The 22,936-nt window shown below is 43.3% G+C and overlaps 1 protein-coding gene across 2 annotated transcripts in view; it reads right to left on the reverse strand.

The window, feature by feature from the left end:
* The window catches only part of rerea (arginine-glutamic acid dipeptide (RE) repeats a), an 89,245-nt gene that overhangs the window by 38,008 nt on the left and 28,301 nt on the right, over positions 1–22,936 (reverse strand). For both annotated transcript variants that reach the window (XM_088289860.1, XM_088289859.1), the window contains exon 4: positions 28–133. In XM_088289860.1, coding sequence (XP_088145986.1) covers positions 28–133 — 106 coding nt within the window. The remainder of the gene's footprint in view (positions 1–27; positions 134–22,936) is intronic.

Raw genomic sequence — 22,936 nt, forward strand, 5'->3', positions numbered from 1 at the left:
TACGTGTTTAACAGTGCGCAGCCTCACCATTCTCATTGTTGCGATCCTGCACCAGGTGCTGGTAGACAGAGTCGGGCACTTCTGATTGGCGGTAGTACCATTTCACATTCATCAGCAGATGGTCCCGTTTACTCTGCAACACAGAGAGAGACGACATTTTGTTTGATCATACCATCGCAAACTAGCCGTCTGTCAACATTGATGCTGTGCATTAAGTCAGATTCACACAGGCGGATGCCGACGTGGCATGCAGGGAGACTGAAATCAATTAAAAAGGGATTGCGAGTCATTTAAAGCTTTAATAAAGCAAAGATAGGATGAAGGAAAGTTATTGTCAGAACCAAGTGGGGGTTCATTTCCCCTCAATCAAGCAGGCTATGATTTGTTTGAGCTATTTTTTTTACATCATTTTATGGCTTTATGCTCAGAAAACTGACATCTACTGGTCTTATTATGAAGTGTCGGTCAGAAAAGGCCTGTAATTCCTTAGACGGCCAGCAGGTGGAGGCACAGTGGCGAGTAGAGAGGCTCGCATCCATGGCCAGTCAAAGAAAAAGGGGGAGGTTAGGGAGAAATTGGGGCGAGGCATGAAAAGGGTAAAATACTGTTTTCATTTCATATTATCATTTTTTTTTTTTAATTGTGTCTTCGCATAAACTCAACTGATCACTTGACAGAACATTTACAGAGACTGCTGGGCTATGACACACAAGACATGATCTTGTGTACATGAGCCACTATCAGTACCAGAGAAAAGGATATGAGTGAAATGCACGTCCCCTTTCTGTCTTATCCTATCTGTATGACGGGGAACATGAGGTCAGAGTTAAGATATTTCGAGTACATTGTTCAGTTATGTCACTGGGGAGGAGGCTGAGCCGAGCAAATCACCCTCAAGCCCACCTCTGCATTTCCCATTCTCTTCCAACTCCCTCCTTCCCTGCTTAATCGTTCTCATTCTAGTGCTCCACTCCATTTTCTTCTCTTCAACCTTGAGCACGGTGGAGGAAGTGAGCCTGGACGTGTTAAACAGCAGCTGGTATGCACTCAGTCAGCTGCATTGACTCCTCTGGGTGACTGTCAGTATTCACACACAACCACACACTTGGACTCGAAAGAGAGCTACACTAATGGACTGAGACAGAATCTCAGCAGAGTGTGAAGAAATCTGCGCAGTGACGTCATGGCCCTCCTCCCCCCCGTCAAGCAGTTTGCCCACCCAACCATTCTCTTCAGTGTCTATCGACTTTATAGGCATGATTGCCTTTTGGACGTTAGAACAGGCACAAAGAACCAAGTGGCAGTTATCCAGTGCTTATACATAATTAATACCTAAAGAAGACTGTAAACGCTACCCAGTGTGCTGCCTGAACATTTCATTTTATGCCTGAAAAAGCACAAGATGTTGTAACGCCTGTGGGTCGGTAAACAGAGAGGTGCACATTGGAAGAAAAATAAATAAATAAACACACTTATTTGAAACGGTTCATTGCAAGGAGAAAGCTAAAATGTTGCTTTTGCTCTGAAGTGTCCAAAATAGAGTCTACTCTATAGAGCATAATGCTGTCTGAAAGCTCAGTGGCGTCAAAGCCCTCTTGAGCAGAAGAGGGGGAGAGATGGAGAGGAAGACAGAGTGCCACATATGGGGTAGATGTGGGAGACAAGCATAGCTTTCAATTATGACAATCCTATAAAAATGTGCGCCGATAAAAAAAGTGGAGAGTAAATTAAAGAGGGTGTTGAACAGCTAAGAGTCTAGATAAAAATATTGCTTGGATTGTCATGGATTTTATTACAGCCATCATAGAAAACACACAATGTAAAAAAAAAAACGGCAGTGTTGAACTGCATGGAGCGCTTCCTCGCCGACTGCGTAGAAAATCAAAGCACCATACAATGGCGGCTATCTCGCTAGGTCCCGCCAGAGGCTAAACATGGCCTGCCCTGCCTCCTCCCGAGCCCTCAACCCTGGGAATGCTGCTCACAAGCTGACGGGCCAAAAGACAAAGCCGGTGCTGAGAGGTTGAAGTGAAAAGAAGAGTGAAACAGAGGGTTGGATTAAGGTAGGACGAGGGAGACGTTCTCGTTTTGGCAGACTTATAAATACAAGTGTCCCCGTGCTTTACTGAAAGTCTCAAGGGTACAAGGCTAGCCCTTCATTGAGTTTGGAGATATAAATCTGAAAGTCATGCTCTGGGTTTGAACACAATGGCGCCTCCCCTCCCTTCACTGGCTCAGCTTGGCCTGTGGCATTCTTGGCCACACTCAGAAAGCCAGTAAAGGAGGGAGGGGCGCAACAGTTACACTCGAAATATTTTGGAAATATCCCTCTAAAACAAATACCTTTATCTTTGTGAATAAAGAAACAACTGGAGGCTTTCATCTGTGCTCCGAAAGTAAGCGAAACAAGACGGGGAATTATGCGAGTCAGTTAATTCTCCCTCTCGCTGGCTTCAGGCGCCTGGCCCCTTGAATCCATCATGGGTGAGCAGTTCTCTTTGTGTGGCTGCATGTGAGTGCAGTCACCTCTACAGCTGGGCCCCCCCCCCCGTGTACGCACATCACAATGAAAAGCGAAGACGGAAGAAGGAAAATACATGTGTGTTATTTAAAGGAGTGAATCTGGGGCTGGGAGTGTGGGATTACTTCCATGTTTCCACTCAGATGGGCTGAAATCAAGACAGTGCTTTTCAATTCAAAGCAAGCGGTGAGGCTAATATCCTTCCGTGTAGGTCTTCATCTGACATCTGTTCAAGGCATACTTTACGATAGTTATTGCTGAGCAAGCAAGCTACAAGGGAACATTGTGACAACCTGTAACCCGCAAACCTCATGCCCTCCGTTCCTGCTGCACACTGTAACACAAGAGCTTTGCTTTTAAACAAAACCAGACCCCCTTGCTCCCACACGCCAGGCCCCCAGCGCACCTCATTAACAGGAAACCTCTGTTTATTTTCTCTGCCTTTCAAACACTCGCTTCTTCCTCTGCTAACTCTGTTAGTGAACCCCTAGCCCTCCCCCCTCCGCTGGTGACATCAGCAAGCAGGATCTATGACTTCCTTCTGGAGCTGTCAGCCAGAGGTGAGGCAGGAAAGACAGATCGGAGACACATGCAGACAAACGGACAGCAGCCGCTCAGTGCTAGCAAGGAATGTCCAACGCTTCGGCTTGGCGAGCACTTGCTTATGTGCTAACAGCTTAGTTAGGCAGCACCGCCGAGGGCACGGGTGGGCCGGAGCATTGTCAGTCAGCGCTGGTAGCCGCGTGACATTGACGGGCAGAGGCTCAAAATGGCAAGGAGGACAAGCTTTTGGGGGCGGGTACATGGGGAGAAGTGTTTTACCTCCCTTGCCGCGAGGGGAGAACGAGCACAACCCAAGAACAAAAGGCTGATTGTGGCATTTGGAGGCAGAGATGAGATCTGGGAGGACTAATCTTCCACTCTAACGTGATAAGATTAGGGAGGGGGAGGCAGGAAGAGCTGGTTGGAAGGATCACACGAGCACTTGCAACAACACACATATGCAACAAAAATATGATGGGAGCCGATTGGAACGGATTTTCACTTCTTGCATTGTCGTCATTTTTCATCTTGCTCTCCACTATTTACGCCCTCTTTTTGTGAGGCGCAGAGATGTGCCAGCACTCAATAAGCGCTTCCATCTGTACGACACACGCTCCCAAACAGTATTTTATTGTGTGTGTGAACATAAACCCGTGACGTAGACAGGATATGCAGTGCTCATGCAATCTTCAACATCTCAATGACTGACAAAGGAGAGGGGGTTAGAAAGAAATGCCAGCTTGTGCTGAGTGTGCACGCACACACATACACACTCACACAAATAACAGGCTTTCAGGATAAGCATCACTTTTCTTCTCTCAACCCTGCCGTAGACTAAGGCAGGCTGAAACTGTGTGTCAGAGGTAAAAGAAAGCAGCTCTAAATCAGGCTGTCAGAGGCAGCAGCAGGATTCCACTCTGAAGCCCCCCCTCCCTCCCCCCTCCTCACTCTGTATGGGCTTCACAGCGTGCACTCGGCCACTGGGACGAAGGAAGGACAACCAGGGCCTCAAGCCTTCTTGTCTTCAGTACATTTAATAAACACTAAACAAACGCTGATCACAATGTTTGGGAAGGGCAACTGCGCAGTCTGCTTTGCCCGTCGAGTAAAAAGGGAAAATACAGCCCGCGTGTGGGACAGAAAGATGATGATTAGGAGGAATAGAAGTGTGTGTGTGTGTGTGTGAGTGTGTGTGTCGGGGAGGCCGGGGAGTTGAGGTGAGTCCCAGCTGTGGTGGCGGTTCTGGCAGAACCTTTACTCCGCGCGTACACAAGGCCGCCTCTCCCTCTGCATCCCTTTGGCTTGACCTGTTTGGATATCGAATGGGTGAGCTCTGCTTTGAACACACCGGGCCCATCTGTCAGCACAGCCCCACATTAGATGAATGCTTCAAAGTGGGCAAATTTGCTCGCCCCTCTGCTGCGTGTGTGCTGGGTGTGTACGTGTGTGCGTGCACATCTTTTAGCGCCAGTGCCCATGCCAGCTGTACACTCCAAAACAAATTTCAAGGAACAGGCAGGTATACGTCCATTTTATAGGCTGATATATACTTGTGGTGAAAACTGAATGGAAATCTTTTTTCTTCACAGTATACAGTATCGTAACAATCCCAAGCTTCCATGGTGCCTCAACGTTGTGAGCCGCAAACAAATGAAATTAATTGCTAATCTGTTAATCCTGCTTTTCGCCAAATGCTACTGTTGTGTTCCGTTTGGCATGCGAGGCCTTTCTGACTTTGAACTTGGAACTTTAATACGTAAATGCTGGATTCTAACAGCGATGCCACATCGTTAACACATTATCCAAGAGTTTTACCTAGCAATGCCACTTTGTTTAGCATTTAGCGTTGCTAAATAACGCTAGACTACATCTACAAGTTTCTAAGAAGAGAACTTCCAAAGAAGAGAAGCACAGCAAGGGGGAAAGCACTGCTTGCAGCAGTAAAATAAACCAGAGAGGGAAAACAAATTAAGTTGAAAAATCAGCAACAAGATGTGATGCACATTGGGTGTTTCTGTTTCTGATTGTATAGTGAACAAATTTCTTGTGAACAGTGTGAGAGAGCCTTTAGAGTCTCACATGTATGAATACGTACAATAAGTACAATATAACATATTGGAGGTCCGGCATTGGGCAGGTCCACTCAATATTTTAAAGTGATTTTAAGTGTTTAAAAAAAAAGCCCCCGAGGGAAAGACTATATCCATGGCAGAAATAATAAGAAAACGGATGATGTTGACCATGCTCCCCTGCCCCCACTGAGCATTGGGGTGAGAACGGAGCACACTAACCTTGAGTCCAACATAAATATTTGTCTTTGACTCCAACAAAAAACAATGTTATTCGACACAGAGGGAGAGAGGATTTGAAAAACAACAACACAATCACTCATAATGATGATTATCTTCAGAAGAGCGAAACAAAGCACAGAGGAGTGATTTAGTCCGCACACAAAAAGAACAAGGCGATTGACTAGAATGCAGATCCAAGTGAGACTTCAAACGCGGGCTGTGTGAGGACAGATGGAGGCAGTTAGGGGAGCTCATATCTGCTGTTCAGATCATAATACTGACTTTATTTCTCAAGCCCTGCCGCTCAGCCAGACACAAAGTTACAGCCTGCCAGAAAACATTGTCATTTCTGCCTACAGCCTTTCATTTAGACGCTTCAAAGCCAACTCGCTTTGATACCTGCCTTTCTGTGTGCATGCGTGCGTGCGTGTGTGTGTGTGCGTTTGAGCAGCCTGGGATCTTCAATTGGGGCCAGAGACTTCCTTGGTCTCAAGGCAATAACCATGAGTCAGACACAACCCCAGCACACATATATTGCAAAAAGAGACCTGGTGACATTTTAGAAACGACACACGTTTTTGTTGTGCCAAGTGTCTCAACCTGTTTGGTTTGGAAGCTCCTATCCCGAAATCCATTGTTTTACTTTTCCTAATTAGCATAATGGCATAGCCTGAAAAGCTAATGAGACGTCTCACTTGTACTGTACTGTCTGGACAAATGAGGTGGGGGAGGGCACGGCGTCACGTCAGGAGGATATGAATATCAGGCTTTGTGTCGATCTGTGTGGACATAATGGACACTTGCCCGGCTGACTAATCTAAACCTCGGGTGTGTGCATGTGTGCGTGTGTGTTTCGCCCCCTGGGCAAGGCATGGCGGAGAATGAGTCGTGGGTTGACTGTGTGCAGTAATGGAAGACAGGAAATGAGAAAGCTTACTGAAGCTTGAGCTAATTGACCCCCCCCCCCCACCCCCACGATTTCGCGCACGCACACACACATGCGTGAAACTTTCACACTATAACGCACACTGAGGATTTATGTTTTAAACGCAGGTTGCTTGCCACATTGCAAATGGAGAATACTGAGAGGAAAAGTGCAAATTTCACACAAATATTGTCAGTATCTTGCTGGGATTGCCATAATAAGTGCAAAGAAGTATGTTTTAATGTTTGGAGTTATGAAGGGCATTTGTCTAAATTTTCTTTAGTCATTATTTGACAGACGTTTTAAAAGCAGAGTTGCCTAATTTGGCCATTTTAGAGTATTTTGACAGCTCTTTCCAGACCAACAGAATATTGTGTTCTGTGACAATAGTAGCACCGAACCTCTCCTGTTTTCTTCTTTGACCAGCTTCCTTTCTTTCATCGGCAGAAAACGGATTTGTTTCGGACCAAAAAGCAGAGAAAACGAGCTTTTGTGTGAAAAGAATCACGTCTGGTAGTACAGTGGCAAAGATGTAAATCTTTTTCTTTTTGTCTCTAATCTCTAAATCTTTTTGTTTAGTTTTTTTGCTTTTATGACATTTCAAGTGATAAAAGCAACCATCAACCAGTCTTCACTTCTCACCAAAGAGAACGTTTCTACTGCCTACCACAACACATACTCTGTCTGGTTCTATTTTGCCACTTCCTATTGATCACAGTTGCACAGGGCTCCGGTAAGGATCAATCAGTCAATAGCAAATGGCCACCTCAAGATTGATAAAAACAGGTGGTTTTTGCTGCTTAATTCCTATTCCCCATTCACAGAACTCATCAAAATGCCGTGTTTAGACTAGTTGGCCGCATAGAACATATTTTAAAGAAAATGTTGACTGACTTCCCCTTTAAATTTGTGTGACTCATGAAAAGAAGCGAAAGGCTTCTGTGTGTGTGCACATCAAGCTAATATAAATATTTGTCATTCATTTAATATGCCGCAGCAATCATTTCCGCATTCATGCTCAGAGACAAACATCCAACGATGTCTGTGTGATAGCCAACACGCCCAGGAGAATGGTGACGCATGCCTGGGAGTCGATCAAGGGAGAGTGAAGGCATGCAAAAACAGATCTTCAAGCCGAAACCGGACAGACGGCATCACGCGTGGCTTAAAACAGCTCAAGCGGTAGCGATTGTGTTGTTTTATCCAGCCTCTGCAGATATTCATCTCTCTGCCTCCCTCCCCGTCTGTGCGTCTGAAGGTGACCTTGCCTATCAATCAGTCTCTGGCGATGACACCGGTCCTTATCACTAATACGTCATGTACACCGCCACGCACTGAGCAGTAGGTGGTCCATCATGCATGCTTGCTTTGTACAATATGCAAATAAGAGCATGCAAATGACCAATCTGCATGCAATAATAACATCGGCTCAGATGCAAATTCGGTAAATATGTGCATGTGTGTGTACTCAATAAAGTTACGTCCCTACAGCTGCGGCATACAAAATCAAACAGCTATTCGGGGCAAATGAAATACTGTCAAGTAGCGTGAAAACAACACACACACACACACACACACACAAAGCATTGAGCAGCCTCCTGCTGTGCTGCAACAAGAGATTTATTGTAGACAACCAGCTGCAATAACAAGGCATGGCCAGTGCTCAAAGGATGTGAAACACATGATTCTCAGTCTAGACTGACAAAAAAAAAAACGGTTGCCTTCTTCTTCTATGTGGCCAGGACAGTGCAAAAATGATCAAATTGACTTATTAGTTTATTGTGTATTACAAGTCTCGTGGAAGGAAGAAGGATAATTATAGTTTGTTTATACCTTTTGGAATAACAGCAGCTAATAATTGTGACTTTAAAATGGAAGACACTCAAAATGGAGAACCAATGTTAAAAGGAAAATGGAAAAGGTGATACCAGCAAAATTATAATGGGTTGTTTAATTGCTAGCGCCTTTTTTTTTCATTACTATTAAAATTCTTGGCAATGTAGTCTTGCAAGAGTTGGTTTTAAACTACTAAACCTCAAATGAAATGAAATTAATGATTTCAGCTGCCTCGTTGTGTACTGCATCGCGTCAACAAAAGATTAATTTTGATTAAACAATTGCACATTATTTCCACATTGTGGATTTATTCAACCAATCCACTATTGCCCATCTGAAAATTGTTGTGCATATGAGTGATTCTCAACTGGTAGCCAAAAAATGGTGTGACGGTCATCTAGTCAAAGAGTATTTTCAAATATTGCTTGCATATCAAAAGTGGGACTTTTCTTTTATTTTGAAAAAAAAAAATCACTAAACACTAAATACTAATATACATTTTACTTGTAAAAACCTATGCTTGAAATTTTGCCCCCCCCCCCCGTTTCCCCAAATGTGCTCAGAAAATTGCAGTTGAATGTAACTGAGTGTAATTATGTAAAAAAAGGTGACGAAAGCCAAAAAACTAATTTGTTTGGTTCGACTTCAACGAAAGTGGTTCGAATCATCATGGCCATGGGACAATGTCAGTGCCAAGGTGAGACCAATTGAGAATTCAGGTGTAAATTATTAGCTTAGTTTCATACAAGACTCAATGGAAGAGAAGAAAAAAAAAGTGTACGTGTGTTAGGCGGGGTTGTACTTCAGGAAAAGATTTATATACCTTGAGAGCGCAATGAATAACCTATTTCGGTTAAGAAACAGGCTGAACAACACACTCCAACCCAGACAATATAAGAAGTGTGTAAATCAAAAGGCATATTTGGAGCAGCCATACACAGGGACGATGACTGCATTTGTTTTGTCAGGTAGGGGAGGTAAAGCATTTCACTGTCAATGGGAGAATTACTCGCCTCAGCTCACTCTGTCAGGGAAGAGAGAGGAAGGCTGTTTATCGGCAGTGAGAAGGGGGTAAAGACAAAAAAAAGAAAGGGAAGCAAAGAAAAGACGAGAGGGGTCAGAGCTGTTGCTGTGATGGTGTTTTCTTCATGTTTGTGCCTTTAACAATGTCAATGCTGTGTGTTGTACAAGTGGCCAGGTCAGTGTAATTAGCTGTGGAAGCGTGCTCGGGGCTAAAAAAAACAGAAGCCAGACAAGAGTAGCAAACACATTGATGGCGTTACTACGAGAGAAACCAAAAAGCAGCATCACCCCACACACAAGTTGATGATGCATGTGCTTTGGAGGGGGACTTCCAAAACGCCGCAAAGGAAGCATCCATTTACAAGAAGTGAGTTGTTTTCCGTCACATCCTGCCTTCCAGCTTTGAAAGGAGACACGGGTCACTCTTGCCAGAATTGTACAGAATCCTCTCAGGCAACCACCATTAACCAAACACGAGCCGGATGACGGAAGAGCTGTGAGCTGTGTCGTGTATGTGAACTTTGGTTTAGATTTTATTTTTTTTCCTCTCCTTGGCTGCTGGCCGATAAGGTGATTTGACGTCGCATGCTTGTAATCGTTTGGCTGTGAAGAGGAATTTGACTAACAGGCTGCGGAATCCAAAAGGGCGGGGCAACTGACAGCTCTCTGCACAGCGGGTATCATTACCCTGGCAGCCCATACATTACCGCTGTCCATTCATGCCCCCCATGGCAGGGCGGGACCAATGGGGAAGCAGCAGCCAAACAAACAAATCCTCAGATCCACCCGCGGTGTTGGAATGGAGGAGAATGCTCAAAATGTGCCGCTTCAGCTGGTGATTGACACAAAGCCTCTTGTTTACCGGCGCCACAGAGATTTGCATACGTTTACCATATCCCTCTCTGCCCCCCCCACCCCCTCTGGTCTCCTCATGCGTACCCCCATCCCTGCATGAAGTGGATATTACCCCACCCTGCTGCTATGATATTGATCAGCCTCCTCCCTCGCACTCCCCGTCCTCTCTCTCCTCTCTTCATAACCCACTGCATTGATTCCACCTCTCCCTCTGAGGCCGCCAGCTAGGAGTGATTACACACACAGCTCACGCACATGCACTCCCACACCCACACCCAAACGCTGCTGGTCTCAAGCACGCGTACGCACATACACACACACGACAATCTTTAGTGGGGTATGTGGAGCTGTGCTTTACTCTGGAGGCTATGAACCTAAGTGGCTGTTGCAGCAGCCTGTGAAAACAATGTTTCTTTTCATTCAAGGTAAGCAGTGACAGCAAGCTTAGCATTACATATTACCACGATAAATACGGCCAGTATAGCCTGTTAGCATAGCACATCGACATGCTGGCGTACAGCCATATGCGCGCTTGAGTTTTTTTTTGTGAAGCTGGTGCTAAAGATGGCTGTGGTGGGACTTGACAGGTGGGCTTCAGACACCTTGTGATTCTGTGCAGAGCCACGGTGAGCTGATACACGCTCCTTATATGGGTCTGCAGTGCTGCACTCACCAGCCAGCTCTAACCAAGCATCCAGCTCTCCAGTCAAGGTAGTTATGTGGAGCAGCAAACGAGCGAATGCCACAGGCATAAAGGCAAAAGATAGACAAAGGATTTTAACAGCCTGTGTAAACTGGGCACCATTGAGGGAGATTTGACATGCTTCAATGACCTAATCGGTGCGAGCAGCCTATTGCGTAGCAAAATAAACTAGAAACGGGGGGAAACTAAAGGGGGGAAAAACTAAGTCTCTTAGCAGTACGGTTTGGCATACATTCTGCAAGGTGGAACAACATTCTTACTAGGGACATTTAATTAGTGTTTTAATGATACTGGCGTACAGTCAATCACGCTCAAAATATTCCAGTATGACATCATACTTATTTTTTTCCTAATTGTATGCTGTATCTTAACTCACAGCAAACACGCTGTCAGATAGATAGTTTTAGCTGATAACTTACAATTGCAGTGTGGGAAAGAGCATCGCTTCCTAACCTTCCCCCCAGCACAGTAAAGAGTGTACAGTAACATCCAATATACAAGATACAACCTCGCCCCCGTTTGGCATTTAGATGGCATTTGAGCATGGCAGCAAACAGTTTGCACCTAATTATGGCCAGTTGCTGCTGTATTCCGACAGCCATCCACAATGAGAGCAGGACTATTATTTCCATTCTCTTAAGGGTAACCCACACCTCTGCCATTAGATTTAATGTTAAGGTGGGCCGGGGGTAAGTGCTTGAGGAAAGGAAAGTCCAAGCAGAGCGGGGAGAGCAAAGTCGATGCGTGCGCTGAATCGATAGCGTTCGTCAATGTTTTCCTCCTGTAACTTCCGCTGTTCAATTAGCACTTTTACTGTTTGCAATGTAATGTCTTAGAGCAGCTCAAAGCGATTACTTTAATTGTCTTATCTGACAATAAAAACTGTCTCTAATTAAGCTGCAGTGCCTGAAAAGGGTTCCTACAAAGGAAAAAAAAACTAAATAATCATCTATGGTGGCTCATTTAAAAGATACAACAAACACCTCATTTATTAAGGAAATTATTTTAGAAAGAAACAGTAAAATTCAACCGTTAGAAATCTTTTAGCATTCGTCTGGGGGTATTAACTTACCCCACAAACATATGAGCTGAGCTTTTTAAATAAGCACACAATTGCCGTGATGTGGGGCCTAGAACAACCTTTCGATACAAAATGTACGACCGCATCAATCAATTTGTCGATTCCTGTACAATCGCATGATATACTAAGTAAATCAAGTCAATCGGTATTATCTGAAGTAAGAGCTTTTAAACTCAAGACTGAGCCACCACCAGTAAATGGTCCACTCCACTCACAATGCCTTGAAGCAAAAGATTCATTACAGGGACTAGACAGCAGAGGAGAGGGATAAAGGAGACGTCGGGGGAAGCCATATGGAATAAGGTCAAGAATGCCATAAGGTATGGAAAGTGCAAACGGAGTCAAGCCCACAAAGCGTTGGAGGGACATGCGAGTGCACTGCAAATGGGTAGTGCAGCTTAAACAGATTAAAAAGCTAACTGTGAGATCGGAGTCAACTTCAGTGATGGCTTGTACTAAATCTGAAATTGTGGCTTTTTGGGACACTGTATTCAGGTGCCCATGGTCAAATGTGAACACAGATGGCATTGAATAAAAAAAAAAGAGACAACTGACATCTGTTTAAAAAATGGGTATGCTGTGTTGTCAGAATTTCATCAAGAAAATTAAACAATAGGCAAAAATGCTACATTTTTACCTCCCTCTGCTCTGTACACAAGCGTTAATTGCCGGCTGACGACACCCCACAAAGGCTTGCGTTTGACTGGAACACTGTTCTTCTTCTACCCTTGACAACATGCGACTTTATCTTGAGAATTTTTTTATTTTATTTTTTTTGGGACCAACAATGTGGTGCATCTGAATCAATATTACCTTCAGGGACAGAAGCGGAATCTTTATGAATCCCTATCACAATCCTTTTGACACTAAAAAATGCACACCTATGCGCAGAAACAAAAGGTGCACATGTGGCGTGATACTCGTACATCATCCTCAGGCAGTGAGTGATTGATGGACAAACAAAATTTCAACCGAATCTTAAAAAAAAAAAACCCACAGCAGTCAAAAACACTGTGGGTGGAAATACAACGAACGCCCTTAAGCTGAGAACATACCATCCTTTGTATCCAAGGAAATACCATTCTATATTTGCTGAATCCCAAAAGAAATGAGTGACAAATAGGAAGGTTGCAGTCTTTGAAATGTTGCCAAATGTTGTGAGTGTCTGTTGAGGATATTACTGCATTTTATGGACTAAAAAGCCACATCTGAGTGTCATGCTTCGGGATTCAGCGTTTGTCGTCTCCTGTGTATTGGTTATTGGGCAGCCGCAGCAAATAAATCTTTATGACATATCCGATAAAAACCTCTCTTGGTTTTGCAAAGTGTTGCTTGAATACACTGCGTGGACTGTGTAAGGCTTGAAAAATAGACTTTTAAACTGCCTGGTATTCCTTTCATGATCAAGGCACGATGTGAGTCAGCTGCTTTAGATCAACAAGCATTGAGAGTTGGTGAGGACACAAAATAGCTGCGAGTCAAGCTGTAGCACATGTACAGAATGTCAAGAGCGTGCTATTGGGAGCCGCTGGAGATGGCAGCCTCTGGCGGTTCGGCTGCTGTTTCACGGCGGTGAGAAGCAAGCGGCTTCACAGGTACCAAGCGTGGACATTCCTCACACCTCACAGCAATCTCAGAAATTTCCTCTTATCCTGTCTACTCTTCTCTTTGCCATTTCCTTCCTTCCTTTTTTCTTTCGACTAGAGTAAATATGCACCATGTGTTCTTCAATGGGGGCCGAGAGAGAAAAAAAAAGGGTGGGGGAGGGGGGGGGTTGGCTGTAATAAGCCCCTACGTAGGGTATGCGAATACGATACCACAGTAAATCTTTGTTTCCACAGCAATAGCCACCTCTCCTGTTGTATCTCAGTCTTTTTTATTGGCATGACACACACTGGGCAAGCTGCAAATTACTCTGAGCTTGAGAACAGACAGAATTGAGAATGCAAAGGAGACAAGGAGGGCAATGGAGAAATGTGAAGTGGGTGAAGACAAGGACGTGGTGTAAAATTAGCACACTGTTTTTAGAGCAGAGGCCAATCCAATTAAAGCTTGACCAATCCACGCAAATGTGTTTAGTGTCTGGTTACTACACACGGCTCTCGGTGGCCAAGCAAGGATACGTAAGAGATCATCCAAAGACAACAACAGAATAGAGCCAAAAGTGGAAAAGAAATGAGTGTCAAAAGGATGGAATGAAAGTGAAAATTAATGACAGCCATAGTAGAAATTCACAAACAAGTTGGCATGCCTGATAAATTAGACACCCCGGTGGTGGAGGAAGACATGTAAAAACATGAAGAACGATTTTGGCTCGAGACTTAAATAAATAAGGGTTATGGTGACAGTAAAATTGCTGCTTGGGGTAGGAAAACAGTCACGAGAAAAAAATTATGCAGTTTGTGTATTGTTGCGTAAATTGGCACATGCGGAAAATGTTTTGATGCAACTTCATTTGTTCCCCAACAAATAAAATCCACATAGAATGCGTCAACAATAGAAGTTTACACTTCTGATGTGGCAAGTAACAGTTCGCACCCTGTAAACATCTTTATATATGTAAAACTTTAGTACTTGAGACATCTGTATTATAAATGATAAGGCTGAAGAAAACAACTAGGTGCAAGAGTGAGCATGAACCTTCACGACTGAATAATTCCGCAGTGGTGGCTATTGATTCAGCTTTTTTAAAAAAAGCCTTATGAAAATGCCCCCTGGCCTCAAAGCAAGCAACCAACCCCCACTGTTCAGAAACAACACACCAACCATATTTGGAAAAGGCAATCACAACGCTAATGCTCTGGAAATAATACGATGGGGTGGGCAACTTGTTTCCATAGCAGCACTTAACTAACACAAATGCAGGGCAGCAAGGGTAAAAAAATGATTGAGAAAATATGTAATAAGAAGAAAGGGTTTATTTTTCAGGCCCACAAGGAGTGCTAAAAAGAGCATTTTCTATTTACTGTGGCTGAGTTGTGTTACCTCGCCGTTGCCATTTGTAATGCTTTATTTATTCATCATGGTGCTCTTGTGAACAATCAATCGAACTCTTCAGCCCGAAGAGACAGCGCCCTGCAGTATGCGAGGGGCTTCTCAGGATCAGGAAAATGCACCGAGCTTGCAAGCGGACGTCCGCCTTGTCCGTCTAGTAGCATGTGTGTGCTTTGGCAAATGCAGCCAAGAACCATCGCATCCGTTAAATGACCGAGTGTTATTACAAGAGCAGCATTAACGGCTTCATCTCAATGAAATATCAAGAGGGGAAAAAAGCGGATCGGGAGAGTATGCAAGAACTGGTGCCGTGCTAACCTCAGAGTGGCGAATCAATCAGAACTGTCATGATGGAGAAAGTCTCGGGAGTGGAAAAACAAGCTTTACTCCCAGGGTCTAGTCACAGCTAATCATATGGAGAGAATGAAAGGAACTATTTGCCAAAGAGTTAATTATAAAGGAAAAAATACACTAGACGTGTTAACCTGCTGTAGCCTATCACACGAAATGACGGCGACCATTTTTGTACGGTTTTCCTTTTGAAGTTAAGTGACAACTATTGAGAGGTTGGTAGCTGTTGCTGTACGCTTCTATTGCTTTAAGGCGGCCGCTGCTCCTCAATGGGGAACATTAAAGGCAGAATGCTTCAATCAAACAGCTTGCAGCAGGCTCAGCTGGCTGGCCATGTCTACATAGGCAAGATGCCCTTGTCAAAGCTGCTTCCTCTCAGAGAGCAGCTACAAGCAGACACTTGAAGACAGCTCCATACACACGCACACAAAATTGAGAAAGGCAGAAGCTCCGAATGTTCTCGCCTGTGAAATGTAGCGGCTCGGTTACAGCAGCTGAGTGGACCGGGGAATTAAAAGAGGAGCTCAGCGATTCTCTCTCTTGCACGCACACGCACACACACACAGAAGATTGCACCTAATGACTGCAGCGCCCCTTTCTCGAGAGAAGGCAGCGGCTGCTGTTCCACTTGATAAATATTAACAAGAAGTACGACTGATGGCGGTGCTCACTGATCCATAATTGCATTTCAAAATGTTCAGTGGGCGAGGGTGGGAGATAAAAACAGGGAACACAGCCTTCGGGAGTGACAAGTGATGCCTGTCAAGTGAATCCCTTACCATCATGTCAATGGAAGAGACTATTTGGTGAGAGAAATGAAAAGATTGTACATTATAGTGAGACATGTTGCCTTTCCCGGACTTACTGCAGCACACATCACAGGGCACTTCGCACAAAGATAAAACAGATCCATAGAGGTTGGATCAGAGCGATAACACGACGGCACTCTCCAAAGCCACATTGAGTCATACATAGAGGCCGCAGTATCCAACCTAATTAACTCGAGGACATCATTGCTCAGCTAATTATCAGCACTTTGAATTCCATTACGGCTGCACACAAGGGCCACAAAAAAAACGACATTCTTATATATTTGCGTCATCATCAAACATGAAGATAAAGATGTAAGAAACATCAGTCAACGTGGTTTATACAATACAATACAATTTTATTTGTATTTTGTAGTTGACAACAGCTGCAGCTGGCTGAGATACGCTTCAACTGTGAGCAGAGGAAGTGTATTGTTGCTACAACCACATAAAAGAAACCTCATGGACGTCACAATTTTACGCTGAAACTTGAAAGAACGTTGGAGTGTTTTGATCAGGAGTTGTTCTGTTGTCCAAAGTGAGACGTAACACTGCAGTCATTAGAAGCGCCACTAGAGGGATGGAATTCCTCTCCGGGATGAGATACGGATGGCAAGTCTTTGTTTAAAATTGACTGGTAAAATACTATTCCTAAAACAAGCTGTTTTCTATTAACAAACATAAAATGGAGGACAATTTAAAATAACCATATTCAACTTATTTTTTGCAATATACCTTTGTATGTATTCATTAAAAGATCAAATTGAGTACGCTTATTGATTGCACTAAATGATGCTCAACTAAATGATATTGTGCTAATATTTCTGCTCGTCTGTAAATAACCACAAATCAGACAATTTAAAGTATCCTTAACTCATTCATTGTGAACCGAGTAAAAAAATGCAACTTTGACGTCTATAATTGTCAATGGAAGTGAAGGAGTTAATTGAGTGTGATTAAAAACAAATTCCAAGGAGCAATAACATCCCTGTTAACTTACAGATAAGTTAAGTTGATGATAAACGTTATGCATGTGGTCAATGTTCCCTCTAACTTTGCATGTGTTTGAGCATTCACACAAACGCTAAAGCACATGTGTCAAACTCAAGGCCCTGGGGCCAGATCTGGCCCGCAACCTCATTTTATGTGGCCCGCAAAGGGCAAATCATCTGCATCAACTTCCTGTTTCGAGCATATTTTCTTCACTTTTAACAACACTGAGATATGAGATATTGCCATTTATTTGTTACCAATCCTCCCCTTTTAAAATAAATTGAAAAATTGTTGAACAATTACTTACTAGCTTCTGATTTCAAAACTGGCTTTCCAATCAATTCATATGGGTTCACAGTCATACCGGCCCTCTGAGGGAAACCACAACTACGATGTGGCCCGTCCACAAAAAATGAGTTTGACACCCCTGCTCTAAAGGATAATGCGCAATAGGATGCACAAGTCCAATCATTCTGTGAAACACAACAATGACATGGAAATGGGAGTTAGGAACATGTTCCCATCACATTAAAAACTGTTTTAACAGGAGAATTAATTGAGTCTTTGGTGGTGAATTTTTCAGTTACTCACCAGAGGCTAAAAAGTACAGTTAATGCCAAGAAAGTTACGCACACACTTGGAGTGAAACCATCAGTTTCAAAGTGGTCAGAGAGGTCAACTCCCAGGAGTAGTTTAAACTTACAATGGATTTATTCATTTTTAATCAATATTTGATTATCTTAAGGAAGAGTAGGTTGGGCCGAACATTAGCACTTATATAATAGGTTGGTACGTAAAAATTGATGTTAGCACTAAAATTCACACCCCTGGAAAAAGTCTGAGGTGATTTAATGTGTTTTTATGACTACATTTCGCACTTCTTAATGACTGCCATTATTTGCGGGCAAGGATTGCTTGTTGCACATCTCAGCCTAACTGTGACGGATTGAGGCAAGCATTGTTTCCTAGCTTGCTTTGTCACATTCGATTGTCACCTCTTAGCTGAAAACGGTGACTGAGCACAATATTTGGGATTTTACTGACATTAAATGTGAGCGCTTATCAGCTGTATAGAATCAAATATATTGTGCCAAACATTTTTATTTTTGCAAGTTGAAATGCACAAATATTTTTGAGACATTGAGTGATGCGAAAGTCTTGTTAGACCCCAAAGGCGGGCAGCCACTAACAGGCTAACACAACTGCCGCTGTCAAGGCAGTAATTAGCGTTCAGGCACTGAGACGGCCAAGGTTAGCCGTACAAAATTATCTGAAACTCTGTATAGCGGGTGTCTGCCTTTTAGGTAGTCGAGGAGCTGCGCCGCGCAGTTGCCCGTAGAGGCCAGAACACTAATTCTGTCCGATCAGACATGCAGCGGTGCAAGTTGCCGCTTGGAGAGTGTCAATTTGGGATAAGCAGCCGCTCAACAAGCCCCCAAGTTAGACTTGGCAATATTTTTGGACTTCAGAAAATCCAGCAGCCTGCACACATACTTAGCTCGGATATTCGGTGCAGAAAATGGACGGACGGACTTTGAAAAATTCTGAGAACCAGAGCTGCAGCTAGGAGGCCGACCCTCCAGCCGAGTATGCCTGTTTAAGGCACCTCATTTTTTTAAGAGGCGTACCCCCTGGACGTGGACAAAAAAAAAGTTAAATCAAGGTGACTCTTAGAGATTGAAATTTAATATATAACGATCTACTCTCGGGATGCATCGCGTTCATAACTTGGGGGCTTATCAAAGAAAGCAAATCTGGCATGACAAAAACTGCAGGTAAGCTGCTCATTTCCTCGTTCTGTTATAAGTGAAACATGGAGAGGCTAGTCCTTATATTTTCAGAGATTGAAGTGGAAGTGAGTCCATGTAAATTTTGATAATCGATTTTGGACATTAAATACAATGTATTAAAAAAAGGACTGATTGGACAAATTGTGTCCAGTTTTTCCACTGACTCCCACCAAGACATGGAATGAAGGAGGGGGCGTGGCTACATTGCTGACTACAAAGGGGCGTTTTGAGAGTACTTGGTCATTCACTGATTTCTCCAAAAAGAAATTGATAAAATTGAAAATACATGCTAACTTTTTCCTGAAGAAAAAGCCATCCCGACAGGATGATCCCTTTAATGCGCTTAGCTCGTGGTGGTGTTTTGACATGATTAGGTTGGCATGTCATGCTACTATTTTCTCAAGTGTATTTGCACAATTTAATACTACATGCAAGAAGACAACAAGTCATAAACAATATGTCACCATATCTCCCAGTTGAGTATTGTTTCAACCAGCCGTCCTCCTCCCTCGACCTCAATTGTCTCCTCAGTCTGCATTTCTCTCTCAATCTCATCTGTCTGCTCCTATGCTTCAGCGCACCTGACTCGCTCCTCTTTATCTACCGTCACTCACCTTCCTCCTCCCAGCCAATGTTCTAGTCATTGTGTCCACGTCCTCAACACTCATTGACCCCCACCCCCAGCACTGCTCTGCTTGTATCTAACCTCATTTGCTGTTATTGGCTAAGTCAGCTGCGTTCAATCCTGGCTGCACCCCCCCTTGTTCCTTCCCCTCATGCTTGTACCCCCCCCTCTCTTGCTTATGAAGCGATCGCAGTGTTTCTCCCTCCAGGAACAGGGGAAGTATGCCAATACATACACCCACACACAGCCTCTCTTCTCCTGTTTAATTACACAACCCTGTTCAATAGAATTCAGCAGGACAAATTTCACCATCACAAAGTGGAGGGTCTTTGTGTGTGCTCAATTGATACACCTTCCGTATTTGGACATGTTTCTTGTGAAAATAGACTGATGGGAGTATTACTGCAGGTTCCCAGTTTTGTTACTTGAGGGTATTAACATGAATTATTGTTAATATAGAACAGGGCTGTGAATAGCAAATTCCGTGTCTTTGTTCAAAAACAGAACACCATTTCCAATGGACAGTGCAGAAAATGCAAAAAAATAATAATTTCGATTAATTTACTAGTTTTGTCCATAACATTTGTAAAATAGGCAAAAAAAACTATTTTCTCAAGTAAAAGTAACACAAAGATAATCTGTCACCTTTCATGGAGGACCACAAAAATTGGAGGCTCTTACTACAAAGCTGAAATACAATTATCAGTCTAATTTGATGCTTGCTTAGTTGTCAATTAATTGTTGCACCACTTGCACAATTGTACATAATTGCCCTCAAATGTCTTACTTTTACTACTCCTAATTGAACGCAGATTCAAACATTGTTAACTAGTGTTCAATGTCTTCCAACTAGTGGCTGCGCTTTCTGAGCAGACATTTTAGCATGGAGAGAGTGAATGAGGTTTAGACAGCTTGATGAATGTGTCAGAAAGGTCGCTGTTAGCGCTGCAGTGGCAGCCACTGACTAAACAAACAAGGGAAGATGATTGTGCTACGCTGCAAGATTTGTTTTTGCATATGCTACTATTGGCAGCCGTGCTCTGCTTGTGTTTAAGTGTGTGAGTAACATGGAATGACAAGTCAGTGAATCATCTCAAAGTTGAAAATATCCTCTGAGCAAAAGACAGAAAAAGAAAGGAACAGGCGTCAATCCACATGAACGAGACCGCAAGCGAAAGCGTGATGGCTGCATTCAGTATTTCTACAGACTAATTGGATTCACAGGTCATTAGCTAAAATACACAAGCGGGACAGTTCCAGGCTTGGATGGAGATATGCGGAAAAAAACAGAGGGCAAAGGATATTGATACGGTTGTTTGCTTGAAAGGCAATGAAATTTCCTTCCCCTCGGCTGCGCCTGCAAAGCCCTGTCTCGCACAGAACGGGTGCGGGAGTGTCGATCAATACTTAACCCTGCTTGAAAAGAAGTGGAGGCCAGGGACACATGCAGGGAAGAATGAGAAGATGGGGAAATAAATTGTGTTGATGTCTAATGTGAGCTCACCTCCAAGTGTCTTGTGGTCTGCTCTTTTCAGTATGTGGTGGCAAAAGCAGGAAATAAGAACATTTGGAGTGCAAACCCAAAGGGAAAATTGTGTGGTCCACCTTTGTGTTCAGGGGTGCATTTCAGCGTCGCAAGCGAGAATTCACAATTATTACCTAATTTATCTAATATTGTGCTCGGAAGAAGACTATTTTATCTGGCAGACTAAACAGCTTTTTCAAAGGTGTTTTGCAGCCAGGCTTTTGTGATTTGGAGCAAGCCAGGCAAAGCGAAAAAACATTTGTTTGGGAAAGCCAGCGGGGCTTGTTGTAGTAGCGTAGGACTACAAGATGCGGTCTGCTCAAACAAATACATGCATGCAGATGGCTGTTCATTAATTACAGGTGGACATTGGGGGGGAGGAAGGAGGTTGACAGGGCATGAGACACAGATGTAGAGCAAGAGAGAGGGGAGAGTGAGAGAAAGGTCGGCTGGAGGAGTCAAATGTTTTTTTTTTTTTGTTTTATCCTTTCTAGAGACTCTTTTCTGGCGAGTCCAGGTCTCTTCTGGTAGTCTTGGTCAAAGTGGGGAGTGTGTGTGCTGAACGTCTGTGTGCACGCACATGTGTGTGTACAGGCTAGAATCCGATTAAAGGCCTGCTGTTGAGGAGCCAAACTGCCCCACTGCAAGGCCTGCTCATTAAAAAAAAAAAAATCCATCCACGTGAAACGAAACCTTCATAGTAGGGGTGGGCGATATATATATATATAGTCATTGTTATTCTCGTTCATTTCACGATTTTTCATAATTGAATATTAATACAATCAAAAAAATTAAACACAAATAGGGCCATTGATTGGCTGCAAAGTAGGAGGTTCGGGGTTCGCAAAACTGACGCCGGTCAAAATAACTTTTTAAGATGTGCCAAAATTGTTGCCGTGAAGAGCAAATCACTGACCACAAACCATATGAAGGGTTACGAGGAAAACCTTGCGACTTCACAAGCATGGATACCGCTAAGTAAAGTCTTTTCCCCAATATGAAGATCGCTGAGCATCACACACATGAAACCCTCGCCAACTTAAGCAAATATGAACTGTACCAATGACGCAAATAAATGTCGCCATCACCACAATGTTACTTCATTTGAGCGGGTCAAAGTGTGCTAGATGTTCGATTTTCGCTTAACATTCAGTTCTTACCCCTCGTACTCTGCATCATAGCTACATTTGCGACTATATCACGTCTAGTATGTGTCGGAACATTTAGGAAACTACCTGTCTACCGATCACATCTGCATTTGTCACTTCAAACGTATATGCAATAACGGCGCCAGCAGCAGTATTTCTCTTACCATCTGTGTTACGTCCACAAATCCTCAAATTACATATTCCACTGTGACATACATATGTGGTACAAATCATCATATATCATTTTTTGACAGTTGTAATAGCTGGAAATGGTAAACCTAATCACACTACACATCAAATTTTGTTTAGATATCTCATGTAGAAACTACAATCAAGTTTCTCTCACAATTTCTCCACTATTTATTTTATGTGGGTACCAGATGAAATAAATTGACAGAAAGGTTCCACAGAAATCTATTGAAACACAGAGAGCTGTAGTAGTTGGCAGTGGTAGACCAGTACTTAATGCATACTTAAAATGTAATGATATCTGTCAGTAAGGAGTAATAGGTGACATTTAAGTGACATAGTCTAAAAAAAATACATGGAAACACCCTATATAGACTGGACATAAATTGATTTTTAAACATTGGCGTAGAATATTGTTGTGCAATGCAGAAGATGTATAAAGCAATTTAAAATATAAACTCAAAAACACTGTCCACACAAGTGTTCCGTGAAGCAAGTGAAAAACATTTTTTGTCCACCCACTACTTATAAAGTCGAAAATCTTCACAGAGAGGACATGACATTAATACACAACACACACGTGACCATATCAATACGCACACATATGTTTTCAGAATTAGTGTGTGTGTGTGTGTGTGTGTGGCCTCTTAGCTGACCTCCCATCATGACCCTGGCTTTTGGTAGCCATTATGTGGGTCCCCTGGGGGTGGGCCGACACTAACCAAGCCCTCAAT

This window comes from Idiotropiscis lumnitzeri, chromosome 3 (genome assembly GCF_059441095.1).
Source record: "Idiotropiscis lumnitzeri isolate Australia: NSW breed Sydney's pygmy pipehorse chromosome 3, RoL_Ilum_1.0, whole genome shotgun sequence".
In the NCBI taxonomy this organism is placed as follows: domain Eukaryota; kingdom Metazoa; phylum Chordata; class Actinopteri; order Syngnathiformes; family Syngnathidae; genus Idiotropiscis; species Idiotropiscis lumnitzeri.